This window comes from Helicoverpa armigera, chromosome 24 (assembly GCF_030705265.1).
Source record: "Helicoverpa armigera isolate CAAS_96S chromosome 24, ASM3070526v1, whole genome shotgun sequence".
Lineage (NCBI taxonomy): Eukaryota > Metazoa > Arthropoda > Insecta > Lepidoptera > Noctuidae > Helicoverpa > Helicoverpa armigera.
Genome location: NC_087143.1, coordinates 4,335,101 through 4,352,414, shown reverse-complemented (window position 1 = coordinate 4,352,414; position 17,314 = coordinate 4,335,101). Strand labels below are relative to the sequence as shown.

The 17,314-nt window shown below is 36.1% G+C and overlaps 2 protein-coding genes across 3 annotated transcripts in view; one reads left to right on the top strand and one right to left on the bottom strand.

Annotated features, from left to right (window-relative positions):
• Nucleotides 1-17,314, top strand: part of LOC110381716 (uncharacterized) — a 124,710-nt gene that overhangs the window by 52,594 nt on the left and 54,802 nt on the right. The gene's annotated exons all lie outside the window — the stretch shown is intronic.
• LOC110381721 (lysozyme) overlaps nucleotides 1-17,314 on the bottom strand; it is a 37,537-nt gene that overhangs the window by 12,514 nt on the left and 7,709 nt on the right. For both annotated transcript variants that reach the window (XM_049849971.2, XM_021342108.3), the window contains exons 2-3: nucleotides 11,269-11,414; nucleotides 3,124-3,212 (exon numbers count right to left, since the gene is read on the bottom strand). In XM_049849971.2, coding sequence (XP_049705928.1) covers nucleotides 3,124-3,212; nucleotides 11,269-11,413 — 234 coding nt within the window. In that variant the 5' untranslated portion in view covers nucleotide 11,414. The remainder of the gene's footprint in view (nucleotides 1-3,123; nucleotides 3,213-11,268; nucleotides 11,415-17,314) is intronic.

The following is a 17,314-nucleotide window of genomic DNA, read 5'->3' as shown; positions in this document are numbered from 1 at the left end:
TTTAATTTATATGTAGCAAAATATACTAAAATATTGTTTTGTTTTGGTTTCAGGTACGCGAATGAACATCTCTTCAGGAACTTGATAAGAACGTAGCCGATTATGTCATGTTCAAATTGTTAAGGGTCTTATGATACTTGACAACTAACCAGGTTTAGTGAAATCATTTCAATGAACATTATTTTAATTTCCGGGGCCAATATTTTTAAGGATTTATATATTTCCCACAGCAAGAAAGTCACTGCAAAGGATACACTTAATGTTAGATTCATATAATTAGGGTTCCGTAGCCAAAATGGCAAAAACGGAACCCTTATAGTTTCGTCATGTCCGTCTGTCCGTCTGTCCGTCTGTCCGTCTGTCACAGCCGATTTACTCGGAAACTATAAGTACTACAGTGATGAAATTTGATGGGAATATGTGTTGTATGAACCGCTACAAAAATATGACACTAAATAGTAAAAAAAAGAATTGGGGGTGGGGCCCCCCATACATGTAACTGAGGGATGAAATTTTTTTTTTCGATGTACATACCCGTGTGGGGTATCAATGGAAAGGTCTTTTAAAATGATATAAAGTTTTCTAAAAAACATTTTTCTTAAAGTGAACGGTTTTTGAGATATCAGCTCTCAAAGTCGTAAAAAGTATGTCCCCCCCCCTCTATTTTTATAACTACGGGGTATAAAATTCTAAAAAAAATAGAGGTGATGCATGCTAATTAACTCTTTCAACGATTTTTGGTTTGATCAAAGTATCTCTTATAGTTTTTGAGATAGGTTGATTTAACTGTAATTTACGGAACCCTTCGTGCACGAGTCCGACTCGCACTTGGCCGGTTTTTTATTTAATAGTGTCGATCATAGACAGAAAGGGCCACATAAAAAATGTACTTTAAGTGAACAACATAAAGTCCCAAATACTTAGTTCACACCACTCATCATTACAAAATAAACAGCTGCCCAATTATACCTCGTTACAATATTATGTAAATACACCAACTTTGTACTGATTTCGGTTCAAAGCGAATGCATAGCGTTATATGAATGCATTAAATAACAATATGGCGGGTCCCGGGACGCCAAATAATTAAGACTGATCGATGGGTTAATGATGTAATAGTGTGTAACTCGATTGCAAGTTGTTTCTAAAACATGCTGATGAAAGTGAGTTATGGATCGGTAGTAAATTTTAGGTGAGAATTCAGTGAAGTGCCTTTTTGTAGGAAGAATAAAAGTAATCTTCCCTTCGTCGAGTGGGTTGCAGGTTTAATCGTCTAACAAGCCCTAGTACAAGAGCTTTTTCAAATCCACCTGACGGCCTTAGACTTGGAATATTATAACTACGACTGCTTCTAAGTAGCATTAAATTCTCGTATGAAGTAATTTTACGTTCGCTTACCAAAATATATAGCATCTAAATCTTCTTTTATAAATAAAAATGAATTGTTGTTCGTTAGTCTGATTAATACTCGAGAACGGCTGGACCGATTGAGCTGATTTTGGTTTTAAAATGTTTGTAGAGGTCCAGGGAAGGTTTGAACGATACGAAGTTCGCGGGATCGGCTAGTTTCAAATATAAAACTACTGAAAAAGTTTTTGTACCATAAGGGCTGCGAAACTACTGAACCGATTTGAAAAATTATTTCACTGTTGGAAAGTTATAGGTAATATATGTATATCACAGGGGTCTACATTTAAAAAGCTTTTCGGCACAAATGACCTTTTTGATCAAGCTGTTATTTACAGTATTCAATGAGTTTCATAAAATTCGTAATTGATCTGACGATTATTGTAATACTATTCCTTTTTCAAGCAATCATGTGTATAAACTGTTATTGATTAAAATACTTCAAAGCGTTGGTTATAAAATAATGGTCAATAGGTATTTGTTGTTTTGTAAAGTCGATGTTATTTTAATAGTCAAAGAATATAATCATTAACACCGTTAAAGAAAATTTGAAGGAAACCTACAGGGAAGGAAGCGTACAAAAACATAATGGTATAAACGTACTACATACACGACTTACTTTACTACTACGACTAATTAAAAGTACCTATGTATCTATTCTATAACCAAAAAGAATACTTTCAACATTAATAATAACAATATTTCATACTAAACCTGACCCTCAAATTAATGTAACATTCATTATTTTTATTGATACTTAAGTAGCTGTTTCCCGCGGTTTCCGCCGTTACAACCGCGTCCAGCGAAACTTCTTCCCGCACCCGGATAAAACACAGTCCTTTCTTAGGTTCTGGACTGGCTATGCACCTTTCAATTAAATCGGTTCTGTCGTTTTGGAGTGAAGGCGTGATATACAATATTCCGCTTTTATAATATTATTAGTAAGGATTTGCAATCTTCATTGTACTATCAAAATTAAGTTATTTAGCAGAGTAACAACGTTAAAGGCATCATGTATATTAATTTAATAGAAGCGGCGTAATGATCTTAAATTACGTATTAAGCTGTGCAAAATGGATGTATTAATGTTATAAGGTAATTATGGAACATCGGTATACATTTTAAAATGTTCGGGGAAAATGGCGTTGCGTCGTCTCATTTTGGTTATATTGTACGAGAATTACAAGAGGAACGATATTATTTACAGCGTTTTGTAATAAGATATTAGAATGAATGTAGAAATAATTAATACAGACATATTGATATATATATCTCTCTCTTATTTTTATATATATATTGATTGTTGCTTATGTATCTTGTATGATGTTCTTGTAAATAATACTTTAGATCAATTTTGGCAAGATGCGATGATAATAGTTTACCTAAGTACTTATCTCGATGTAAATAACAATAATTTTTGAATTAATCTCATTTCCCGATCATTTCGTGGCTAAGTAAATTATTTACAGGAGATTGATGGTAAGGTACGTTTCAAATAAGTAAATATTTGGTTGTATAGTGTACCTACACGGTAAAATCACAGAGACATACAACCGTGTACATAAAAATCTAGTTGAATGGGTGCCGTGTGAACCTAGCTTATCAGCCCTTTCACACTGGCGGATTTCCCGATTGACATCGTCACACGGCAATGGAAAATCCACGGGTGTGAAAATGCTGTAAGTGTAAATAAAATTGAAATTATTGAATTCTTACCTGAAACAGTCCGTAGCTTATGTACGAGTTGTTGTGGTTCGTGACTTTGTCTGTTGTCCTTCCACTCGCGTGCTCGATCAGACACACCCCTACAAATAAAACATTTACGTTGAAACATTTGTATTGTTAGAAAGTAGCTGTTGCTCGCGGTTTCAACTGCGTTTTAGAGGAACTTCTTTTCGAGCCCGGTTAATATATATCCTATACCACCCGGGGATAGTGATTGGTGTACCTTCCAAACAGCGAAATATTTGTTCAAATCGGTCCGGTAATTTCGAAGCATTTAGGGTACAAACCACGGGACAAATAATCACTGTTTTAATGTGTGGCTGTATGGATGTTCGCAATTCTTTTCCTGTCAGAAACTGCACAACATTTTGATGAAACCTTACAATAACATAAGTTATACATCTAGCTAACTTACAGCTGTGCTTATAGGCTTATTTTACTCCAAATGAGTTCCTTTAGGTAAACCTAGCAATGAATATTCTACCACAATAATTCTGCTCTAAGACATCTAGGAACATCTGTGAACATACCAGACCAGCTTCATCTACATAGTACACATGATTACCTCAAACGTAGCCGATACATTTCCACGCTGGTGCACCTCAAAGACGCTAGTAAGGGATATAGCAGACTGCAAATGCAAATTAATGTATGAAGGCTTGTGATCACAAGGTCATACATGTATTAACAAAAATATGTCTTAAGTCTTAAATCTGCAGAGTTATTGTCAGGAGGATATTGAACTTTTCTTTGGTTTTTTATTTTCAAATATGAAGTTTTTAAGAAAGTGAAGGGAAACAGAGCATATTGATGAAAGTTGATTTAGATTTAGGGGTGTGTGAATGTGTGTATACGAGTATGTGTAGTAACTATTTCGGGACGCGGAAGAATGAAATGAAATATGAAAATTCATTTTTTAAGAAACTTAAAAGGCAAGGAAACTTTGTTTAATTGTATTTGTTTTTTCGACTATTTGTGGCCTTTTAGTACTAAATTACTGGATTTTCATAAATCATTAAATAAAGTAATTGATTTTCGACCTACATCCAGCGTCCTATTAATCATGTACCACAACTAGGCGCAAGTAGCGGGGGGTACAAGTAGTGGCAGAGTGTAATGCATCGAGCAGTGCTCCAATCCCGCGGAGACGCTAAACGTGCCACATAGCTGCAGCTAATAACACGACACCCTGAGGACGTAGTGTGGAAACTATCGGTTTGGAAGTTTTATTATTATGTGGGTAATTGATTTTGGTGGCATATTTTTGAACTATGAAGACACTTTTGTAACTGTATTCTGCTCTTCCACCTGTGTCCCAAGAGAACTATTTTCTGCAACCGGGTAAATAGTGTTTATTATGTAATTCTAATAGGTATATACTATGCTATATTACTGCCAACTCTCATCAAAATCCATTCAGCCATTCATCGACATTCAGCCTCCCCATGTAACAGTGCTAGGCGCAAGTAGCGGGGGGTACAGGTAGTGGCAGAGTGTAATGCATCGAGCAGTGCTCCAATCCCGCGGAGACGCTACACGTGTCACATAACCGTGCAGTAGCTGCAGCTAATGACACGACACCCTGAGGACGTAGTGGGGAAACTATCGGTTGGAGTTTTATTATGTGGGTAATTGATTTGGTGGCATATTTTTGAACTGTCAAGAGACTTTTATTAGTACTGTATTCTGCTCTTCCACTTGTGTCCCAAGAGAACTATTTTCTGTAACCGGGTAAAAAGCAGCGTATATTATGTAATTCTGATGTATGTATACTATGCTATATTACTGCCAAGTCTCATCAAAATCCATTCAATCATTCACCGACATTTAGCCACCCCATGTAACAGCGCTAGTCGCAAGTAGCGGGGGTACAAGTAGTGGCAAACTGTAATGCATCAAGCAGTGCTCCAATCCCGCGGAGACGCGACACGTGCACATAACCGTGCAGTAGCTGCAGCTAATAACACTACACCCTGAGGACGTAGTGGGGAAACTATCGGGTTGGAGATTTTATTATGAGGGAGTAATGTGGGTAATTGATTTGGTGGCATATTTTTGAACTATCTAGAGACTTTTGTTACTGTTTTGTGCAGTTTCACCTGCGTCCCGAGAGAACTACTTTTCGCCAACGGGTAAAAAGCAGCGTATATTATGTATTTCTGATTTAACCTAAGCTATATTACCGTCAAGTCCACCTGTGTCCCAAGAGAGCTATTTTCTGCAATCGGGTAAAAGGTAGCATACATTATATGCTACATTACTGCCAGGTCTCATCAAAATCTGAACTACTTTTCGCCAACGGGTAAAAAGCAGCGTATATTATGTATTTCTGATTTAACCTAAGCTATATTACCGTCAAGTCCACCTGTGTCCCAAGAGAGCTATTTTCTGCAATCGGGTAAAAGGTAGCATACATTATATGCTACATTACTGCCAGGTCTCATAAAAATCCATTCAGTCATTCATCGACATTCACTCTCCCCATGTAACAGCGCTAGGCTCAAGTAGCGGGGGGTACAAGTAGTGGCAGAGTGTAATGCATCGAGCAGTGCTCCAATCCCGCGGAGACGCTACACGTGCCACATAACCGTGCAGTAGCTGCAGCTAATAACACGACACCCTGAGGACGTAGTGTGGAAACTATCGGTTGGGAATTTTATTATGTCGGTAATTGATTTGGTGGTTCATTTGGTGGCAAATTCTTGAATGAAGCGAAACATTTTTATTGCTTACTAGCTTTTGCCCGCGGCTTCGCTCCCGTCAACTGACTTCTCTACTTTACCCTATTTTTTTTTCATAAGAACCTTCTCCTGACAATAACAAACACAACAAAAAAAGAATTAGCCAAATTGGTCCAGGCGTTGTTGAGTTATGCGCTTGCCAACACATTTTGCGATTCATTTTTATATTATAGACTAGCACTATCCCTCACGAACAAGGAGAACCACTTCCTGAAGATGGGAATAAGTATGCCTCTGGTCATTCTGAGGCTCTAGATTGTGTCTAATTGCACCGGAATTCATTTAAATTGGTGCAACAGTTTTGACGTGAAACCGCTTCAGACGGTACAGAGTTACTTTTGCAACTTTAAAATTAGTAAGGATTTTTATGTAAATCTAGCTATGTTCAATACTTTATGTATTTTATTGTGTTTTATATGAGTAATATTCATAAGCCGTTCGTACAATAATGTAAATTCTTTTGTAAAACTCTTTTACTAAAATATTTTTTTTATGATTCAACCAATTTAAAGGGCTCATAAAATTATTCAATATCTAAATTCTTATGGTCCACATAATTGTATCAAAGAATTTTATAGTCTATATTGTACTCTCTATTTATTTTATTTTTTGTGAACTTATGTGAATTTACTACACATATTATGTCTCGAGCCTAGCGAAGGGTCAGCCTAGAATTAGATTTTGAAAACCAGTTTTGAATCTAATTAGTGAGTAGTACTAGTGTGTTAATTGTAATTTTAAGAACAATACTATTATCCTTGTTGCATTAGTCACTCTTACAAGAAACTATAAGTACTTACAAAAAATACGTACCATAGATAAACAAGATTACTCAACAGAATATACTCAAAAATATCTTCAAAGAGCACATACACATTCATAGTTGGGTAATAAAAATACTATTAAAATCGTTCAAGCAAATAAAGACTTTACCCACGAAGTAATAGGGCATAATTTTGGTAGCATCGTTAAGAGTAAAGATAAAATTTTATGGCTTGCAGTCGCGTAAGACCTCCGTCTCACCTGAATGCGCATTTACGTTCGTCTCTCATATCTATATGTGAACGTAAATCTACTGAAACGCTATAATAATGTAATCCTAAACGCTGATTATTATCATAACTTTAAACTTCAAATTGAAATGCTTTTGTACTAAAGGGTTTTAGTATTCTCTCAGCTAGCCAGAGTGTAGCTGATATAAAATGTCTCAAACTTATTTGAAGTTAAATTATATTGTCCAGCGTTTTATAGTTCGATTTCACAGATGGGTAATTTTAGTTAAACCGAATCGTGTCTTTTTGTAAAACTATTGATATCTATGGAAGAGAGAGTGGGCTTTTTCAGGCTTTGTCAACGTGCGATTTCTTCAGCGACGACGTAAACAATTGACTGTCGAGACGCCATGGCCACTCGACTTGGCGGCCTTTGGATGCCAGAAGTAGCCAGGCCTGCGCCGCTGGCGACGTCGCCATGGCGTCTCAATGGGGCAGAGCTCTAAGACAGTGAAAAGTCAGATAAAGTTGTTCACTAGAACTACCTACTTACTAAAGAAACGTACGATGAGAACGCAGTAGTGATTTAGACCCATATCTGAGCTTTTCTTTACAAGTAGAATATGTAGTATAGTAGACAATCTTCTGTCATACACATTCTCAGAAAGGGGTAATATCATTTACAAGCCACAATACTATTAACCAAAGCAAGCGAAACCCAACAAAAACATACAAGAAAATGCTTCCCAAACTCCATTTATTACATCAATCGCTGCTAAGCAAAAGTAATACAATTCCTTCGAAGATTGGAGCCGCACAAACGATGTTATCATAGCTTTGACTTATTTCCGATCACGACAGTCCGATGTAATGAAGTTGCTACCAATCCTACAGAATCTCGTATTTACTATGGCACAAAAGAGTAGAATTTGTCTCTTGTCAATTTAGGAATAGCTGTGACCGTTTGAATCGCTGTCACTCCTCAACAATTCCCTCAAAAGTCTTATAGAGAGTTGCTCTCTAATTGCTTCCAGCTACCATTAATTGCTACCAATTGCTTTGTGGTTTTGAAGATAGTCATCATCTCAAGGTGACAGCCATTCTGATATCAGGATGGCAGTCATTTTTCCAATGTGATGAAAGCAAGAGTATTTATTTCCCCCAGAGTTGCTACCTAGTTGATACCTTCCAGCATACAATTTTGGACCACATCGATTTCCCGGATAATAGTTTTCTTTAAAACCACGAGGGCAGCAATTAGTAGCTACTAATGGTAACTGGTAGCAATAAGGCAGCAACTTTCTAAATGTAATTCGACGATGGTGAGGAGTGACAGCGATACTGACGCCAACGAATAGCTGAGATATAAGGAATGCAATAACAGCTTCTCTGCTGTAGCTAATAAGAGACGTGAAGAAATGTATGGGATTTGTTCGTGAATGGTCTACGATTCTACATGCTGAATGATAGTCGTATTTTGTTTGAATGTTTTCGATGCAGCTTTTGGTCTGCGAATCGATTTTGTTTATTTCATCGATTCCACTCTTAAAATATTTTTTTGGTAAATGGAACTAAATATTTATGTGGCTCAGGTTTTGCGCTGTGATGTCATAGTGTAGACGTGCCATTTTAAAGATTTATGATTCAACCCCATACATATCTATTAATCCAGGGTAACACCTCCCTGTTAATGTGTCCTTATAAGTTCATTCTGCCATTTTCGTGTAAAGATGTGACGAACAAACGCGTTATTTTTTTTATTTCATAATATTGTTGTGATAGCATGATGGTTATGATTCCTGTCTGCCCACCGTATACATATCTGATCTAATAGTTTAAGGTCCAATAAATTTTGTTTGTTCTCTATCTTTAAAACCAGAATTTAAAATCGGGTCTTAAAAATCTGCAGTAAAACTTTTACGTTTAAAATTTTATGATAGATTCCTTGCTGCCGATCAAACGTATCTAGTTCTGAGGAGCTCATGGATAAGTAACAACTGCTAAGTCAACGGTCGGTTTTGGAATGGGTGACTACCTATCTGACCTAGCGAGCTCCTTCACATTTTGGAAGCCACGTTAACTTATGTAACGATTGGAATTCTCTTTTTGAGCTGTCAAACCGTTAATATTATGCCAGGGCAGATTTTTTAAAGATCTGGAAGGTTAGTCTATATAAATATCTCTCGTAGCTCATAAAAACATAATTCTGGCAGTTATGACACTCAAAATGTTTTCGTAAACTATGCTATAGTTTTAAAACTATTGTGTCATCGAGGCTCAGACTAGTTAGGTAAAGCTCGTAACACAGTACATATTCCTTAAAAAAATACATATTGTAAACGACCTAAGATTCAACCCCATTACCCTCAGTTGCCGAATTTACAATCGCTAGATCAATAAACCATTTTGTAAATCTCGCTCTGAATCAGACTCGCGAGGTACGTGTACAAATTAATGCGGATTAAACGATACCAGCCCCCCGGCATCAATTAAAATGTCTCAAACAATTTTGAACTTAAATGAAAAGGGGGCTTTGTGGATGTTTTGTCATTCGAATGGCTCCTTTTTATGCAAATAGAAGATCTCTCCAGCGAAAGTTTCGCGTGAACGCTTAATAAGGTCAGACTCGATTCATTTAGTGTGGCCCGACTTAATGTTATTATCTGAATTAAGAATTTCGAAGTCAACGAATTTAATTTGAATAAACAACTGGACGGTTTTGTTTTATGCTGGAGTTCTTTTTTTAAATAAGAACTGTCTTAACTTTAAGTTTCACTATACATACCCATATTTTTTTTAACGACGTCAAAAATCATCAAATGACCCCTCCCGCTGCGGGTTAGCAGCGGCGAGGGAATGCCAGACTCTTACTGACTAAAAACCGTCGTGTTCCGTCGTAAGCCTTTATGTACCAGGGCCGCGGTATCTCTTTCGAACAACCCGCAGCCCTGGCAGACATACCCATATTTTGAGTAGATAAAAGTCGGAGATTTTTTTTTTATTTCAAAAGCCTAAAACAGCTCCTTCAAAATGTCAAGCTAGTTGGGCGGTCCCAAAAAATGGGTCTTATGGGGAAAGACTGTCCAGAAATTCATCTATAAAAAAAAAACTTTTTAAGGTATTTTAAGGTACGTACGTATCAAATGAATATATTTTTATTTCAGTGACAGTAAAAGGCGAATATTTACAAACAGTCTTCGTATATCGATATCCCAGCCAGCATTATGTTGTGTAACAATGTTAACAGGGAATATCGGATAATATTATGTAGTTGAATCTGCTGGAACATGGATAGTCAACGACAGTACTATCGCAATATCCTTTACTATCGTGATATCCTTGTTATGTATTGTAATACATGCTTGTAATACTTGTAGGGAAGATAAGGAAATATTTTAGCAAAGCGATTTATGCTTGATTAACATTCAGTTGTAGATATATTGTATTTGTGTTGTTATTTATATTCAAGCCTTGGGGAACAATGAAAATCCCTGATTTATTATGTAAAATTAGATATAATACATTCAGTTTAGGGCATCAATATTCGGTTTTATAAGAAGTCTTATGTTGCCAACGAGTTTTTAAGTTTAGACTAAATATGTTACTTTCAGGCGAGCGTGCATAGGTATGTTTTAAGCAGTTGCAGCAAATGTTTCTCCCTGGACGTGGGTGAAACCGCGGACGGAAGCAAGTTTTTGAAAAAAAATATCAGTAATTGACGTCCTATGGATGTGATGATGAGGACACAATAAATTTTCGTATCCAGCCTTTTTTCCGAAAACAATCCTCGTTAAAATTCAAAGTATTCAATCACAATTCACAATTTGTCGTGTAAAAGTTCGCGACAAAACTTCCTTACAATGGTACCCCGGATTTGCAAAGCGTCTGTGATCCACGGACTAATTTGTATTTTTGGATGAGACCAACAGCTTGACTTTCCGGATTTGTTCCGGGATAATTTCTTCTTGTATTTACTCAAAGATACCTATAGGTACATGACGTACTTTCAGGGAATTTTCACCAAGTTCTTCTTTCAAGAATTCAATATTGGAGGTAAACCGGCTTACCGTAGGTAGTGATAGGACCACTTTTTCATTTAACATATTGCTACCATGCATTTAAGGGACCCTTATTTGTTATCCATCAAAATAAAATTATATTCTATTGTATTGCTCTTTTCGTGAAAGAAATTTAATTAAAAATATATTTTAACAGTAAATGTAAAATTAAAAATACCTTATCATTATTTGTAGGTTTCTAAAAATAAACAATTCAATATTATTTCAGGCATACTTAAGGTATATTACAACAACACTCTTAACGCTTTCGTCGTTCCTTATTTACACTTCACGCCACAAAAAACGACTACACCCAAAAAGAAAAATCTGAAGCCAAATACTTACAATTAGGTATCATGCTCCTAGGAAAGTTGTACCGCAGCAGTTCTCTGGACAGCTGGCACCTGGTGAAGGAGCGCGCGTGACCCTGGGAAGTGTGCACCACGCCTAACATGACGAACAGGAGTATCAAGTGCGTCGGACGGGCCATCCTGGGAATGGGAATACAGTTGAGACCAAAAAAATTGGGGTAGCTTGGAAATAATTGAAATTAATAAGGCCCAAGTTCGCGGACAACATGAACATAGTATTTTTTTAACATAACTGTTTGCGTTGAAAATAAACAATTGTTTAAAAAAAAATTGACTGTTATGTTGTCGGTGACATTGGATGTAAATTCAAGTTCTTATATTTGTCGCGTTTTATAGTTTTCCAATGTATTTTATTTTTTATTTTAATGTCAATAACATTTAAAAAAATAATTTTGTGTCTATTTTCCTAAAAAAAACTTTGTAAGTCCCAGGAAAAGTTTGACCGTTGATTACAATGACATACACGTGGTCAAAAACAAATGATATACTACCCCAGTTACGAACTATAAACAGAACTTCACACTAAAATGCTTAATATCCCTCTAAAAACATTAACATTAACAAATTTCATGTCCAACTGCAGTCAAAGTTCAAATTTCTACAAACTAAAACAGTGAGCTCAAACTAGTGGAAAACAAAGCATTTTAATTAATAGCTAAAATTACATTTTGTCGTTTGTTCTCATAATAATGATTCGCTTGGAGTTTGTAACGATATACTGTTGGAGTTAGTTCGAAGCATCTGTTGATGTTGCTGAAATATTTAATAACTGTTTATGAAGACAATTAGCTTTAGTTTTGAAGGGTTGGCGCTTACTTGCATGTTTTTTTTACCTATTATAGGTATTCAGAAAAGTTGATTATGTAGATAGAAAAAGCAAACGCTGAGTCTTCAGTGACATGTAGGTTCCATCCTAATTAATATTATAAATGTGAAAGAAACTCTATCTGTCTGTCTGTTTGTCTTTTCTTCACGCCTAAACTACTGAACCGATTTGTGAGAAATTTAGTACAAACATAGTTTGGAACTTGAGAAAGGACATAGCATAGTTTTTATTACAAAACAATATAAAAATAAAATTTATTCCGGACATATAGCGCCATCTATTCCACGCGAACGAAGTCGGGGGCAAAAGCTAGTAAAATAATATGTTGTCGAAGTAATTTCAACCATCACCCAATCTTTTAAAAAACGCTGATTTAAGGCAGTGAATAGTTTCTTTTTATTTATTTTTTAACCAATGAATTTATCTTTGTTCTCATAATAATGATTCGCTTGGAGTTTGTAACGGTACACTGTTGGAGTTAGTTCGAAGCATCTGTTGATGTTGCTGAAATATTTAATAACTGTTTATGAAGACAATTAGCTTTAGTTTTGAAGGGTTGGCGCTTTCTTAGGATTTTGGGTTTATTTTTTTTTTATGGAAAAGGCATTTAAGTTTCACTTATGTTCTTAATATGAAATGTCATCGAACAAATTTCAGCCATTATTCTAGACAGCATTACATAAAGTTAGAAAAAAAACACAAATTCTTCTATTTTGATGATTGAGTGAATTCACAAAGACTTGAGATTTATCTATTCATGTATGTAACATAGATATCCAAAACTCATTATTTTTCTTAAAGTTCTTATAGAAAATTATTAAGTGAATAGTTATATATATACGTATATATCATAACAAAACCACTTCATTTCATATCAAAACACAACATATTTCCACCACGTAAAGGAAGCCATTTCTAAATACACCCGAGGACAATAAAATTGACTCAGCTCAGATCCCGAGCGTAATGAAATTTTCTTAAGCTGTTGCAGTCAGCACATATGAGATAGCGAATGTAGACGCCATTGTTTCTACTGTCAACAGTTTGATGCAATGTAATGCATATTTTATGAAGGAGCAAGTATATGTGTTTAGTTTGGGTCTGTTTTTGTGCAAGCATGTGTAATGTTTGTAATTCTGTTTGATAAGGTACTTAATTGAATTGTTTAGTAGTAAACTGTAGTCTTTGAACTGAAACAAAGTGACTATAAGGCATTAATATGTTTAAAATGGTGTTTAACAAAGTGTAATTACCATCTGAATAGTTGTTAAACTTTCTGGTTTCTTACAAATCGTAGTGACTACCAAAGATTAAAATAAGATTTGCATAACAGCCGCCGTCTACTAATTTAATATGTCTTCCCATTACACTGTACATACCACCGCAACATGAGCTACTCATTCTTTTCTATTGTATTAATTTTCAAGAAAAAACTAACCCACACTCTACACGCTAACTAATTCTCTTTTAGCCAACAACAATACTTGAAAACCCGCACAATAATTTAAAACAAACAGCAACTCGTTCCGATTCATTCCGTACGTGTAAAACAGCACAATGGCTCAGAAAATCACAGTGTAAAACAAGCGGGTAGTGGGAACATCAAAAACTTGAAACTCAATTAAAGCGATGAGCTAGTGAGGTGGGGAACTTTTTCTGCCTTGCAGGAACGTCACAGGGACTTTAGATTTTAGATACGGTATTATCGCAAGTCATCATTCTTCTGATACATCCACATTTTTGTTTGAAGTCGGCTCAGTATCTTCTTCCACACTTCTCGGTATTATTATTTCCTTCAGACATCATCATCTTTTTTTCTTCAAAACATAAACCGACTATAGTATGTTAAAGCTAAAACCTTCTCCTGACTGACTAATAGGTTGGGTGTCTATGTTGAAAACCACATCAAAATCGGCCATACGTAAGATAATCACGCCAACATACATAGAGGAGATTCTCAGTTTGACCTGCATATGCTCCTTTTGTTTTTAGTCAGTTAAAATTACATTTGGCCATCAATATCGTTTTTCATCCAATGCAGACCTTTTACTATATCTGTTTCTGAATGAGCGAGCTTAGGTGGACAATAGCGTTGCTTAGCCAAAGGGGTATTTTTTCACCAGTTAGCTGCGACATACCTCTATACACCTATCATGTAAAGTAAGAACTCATAACTGTTAAGAACTGATCATTTTCTAATGTCAGAAACAGATCCTTTGAAGGAAGCATTAAAATTTTAAGTGCACTCAGATCATGTTCACGACATAGCTTTAAATAGAAAGTGCATAGCATAGACTGTGCTTTAGCTAATTAGAAGCGACTTACTCAGAATTTAACTCCAGTTAATCCTTCATTATAGTAGTAAGTTGATATCTCATGTTAGCAAGAGCTTAAGCTTTCATTACTGATGTTATTGGGTTCATGTTAAATTATATATAATGTTATTGGGTTCCGGTTCATAATTTGTGTATTTTTTTAAATATTAAAATGAAAACCGACTTCAATAATACCTGCAACTTGAATATAATATTTCTTAAATCCTAAGACTGACAATTACTATGCCGAAAACCGCATCAAAATCGGTTGAGCCAAATGTGAGATAATTGCAAATTGCAAGCAAACATGATGTCCTCCTAGCCGATTGTATCACCGGCTACGGCGGCTGTTCTCATGTAAGGAGATCAGCCAGCTGCGCAGGACATATTATAGTGCACAAGCATCTGCGCAGACACAGGTGCACTCCCTAATCCTTCACTCTCAAACATACGTACATACATACATACAAACAACACACACACATACCTACAAACAAACATACCTAAATAAAGGTCAAACAAAGACCTCCTTTTTTGAAGTATTTAGATACCTAAAGACAATAATACTAAGTCCATTTACACACCCTCCTATCCTATCCGTGTCTTTGCACCTCCCTTTGACAGCCCACAACTTTGGTAGGTATACATTTTAGTTGCAAAACAGTCGTTAGTACGCGATGCACCTAACTGCAGTCCGGATGAGAACAAGTTATAGAACGGAACACCGCAGGCATTTGTTTTTGGATATTTTGGCCGAAGCAGCGAACTGAAAAGTTTACGTAGTTATCCTTATGAAAGAGAGTAGTTGTGGACACTTTTAAATGGGATTTTTTTGTTGAAAAACTTCTCCGTCTGTATTTCGAGGTGAGATTGAAAATCTTGGGGAGGTCCTTTTGCATGTATGACTGAAAAGGCAGGATTATTTTTTAGTGGGTACTAATATAAGGTATAGTGTAAGTATAGTCGTATCCCTTATATGATCAAAGGATCGTAAAACTGCCTAGTCTTATGACCACCTAGGATATTTCCAAAGAGTCAGTTTGTACAAAACATTTTTTTCTTATGTTACCAATTTACTAACATATTTTTAAACAAACTATTTATTCATTTATGACGATTAAAAATGAAATTCATGTAAAGAAGAAATCCCAAAACAAAAGAAATGCACCACCAGATAATACGTTCACATTTGACGTTCCAAATTCAAAATCCCAAGACCAAGAACAGAAACAAAAGAATAAAGAAGTCAAGTCACCGGCTTCCTTGAACTGTAATCGATACTCAACATAAACACCGAGAATCGAGTACTCGGAATCACGGCTCTCATCCGACGTTAAACAGCGTGGCACGTTTGAATTAGCCGTGCTCTCAGGTATCAGTCTAGCTAATTAATATGTGCTAAGCGTAGTGCACGGGCCCATTGATTAAACGTCACGGCGTAGTTTAAATATATTCTCTTGTAAACGGTTCTGAAGATACGTTCCAACGTTCGTAACAATGTCAGGGTGCGTCTACACGGTGCATGTAGCTCGAGCAAGTCAATATGCGCAAGAGACAAGCGGCAAGAGCACGCGGGTGGATGTTTTGCTTTGGTACATGCGCGAGTCACTGGACCCGCACGTTCTTGAAATGTATGTAGCCTATGCATGTGCCTCAATATGCACAAGTCACTTGCACCGAGAAGGTGCACCCTAATTCGCACACGAATGTGCTCGATACACGACTCAGTACTGATAGCACCGGGAAAAGTTCGTCGATGCCCATGCGTGTGCCAGTAACATTTTTGCGAACGTTAGTAGATACACAACTGTAGATCTTTATTCTGTGGTCACGGCTTGTTTTGGGGAGTATGGCGGTTACGACCTTTTGGTAATGGTGTAGTTTCGTGTTAATGATTGATTGTGTGAGTTCGGGACTGTTTGGGGGAGTTGTCTTTTGTTTTGGTGTGAGATGAAAGTGATAGAATGACAGCAAATGTACCAAGTTTTTGGATTTGAAGCGCAAAATCTATGTGGTTGTATCAGATAGAAAGATATTCTTTATTAGGTGTTTTTGATCTTAATCTAGTTAAAGTTAAAGTAAGAGCGATCTCTTCCAGACAACACTACTACTAGGTTCTAACTAGTACTAGGTTCAGAAACATCTGGATTCGGTATTTATTAAAATTCAGTTTTAGTTGTTATTATCCTGAGGTTCCAAGCTCATTTTTGCAGAACAACAATTTAAATTGACAGGGTAATAAGCCTATAAACATTTAAAATACCTATGCCTTTTTATTTTTCCACTATGATGTATTAACTCCGCCATACGTGAGAATGTTATCACTTTCACGTTAAAGAAGGGTTCTTTGATTTGACTCTAGTAAACATAACTTGAACAATTCAATTGACTAATTCTTTTTTTACTCTGAATGCCAAACCTAGAAAGCAAAACTTCACCCCTATTTATATTCTATCACTAGGTTCGAACGTAATTGGCTAATTCGTCGGCCATGCTAATTGAGTTGCAAGCCTAGAAATTGCAGGTTGGAGAGTGAACCTCTATTTACATATTTAGGCCTTCTAGTGGGGTCCACGTAGATCCCGAATTCGATTCGAGAATTCGAATTTCATTGACAACTGTCTAACAAAAACCATTATCTGGATAGGTTGGTAGTTTCTGGAAATTGTTGCTCAGAATTGCCTAGTATCTTTGTTACTTCTCTATCTTTGTTCTTTGTTAGATCGATGCTTATTTTTATCAAAAGGTTATTTAATTTCTTCTAGAAATATATTTGGCCCGGTCCAACTTTATAGTAGGTACCACAATTTTTGAAATTTTAAACCCCTGGCATTTGAACATCTTTAGCAGTCATTATGGGTTTCAGAAGCCAGTGAGTC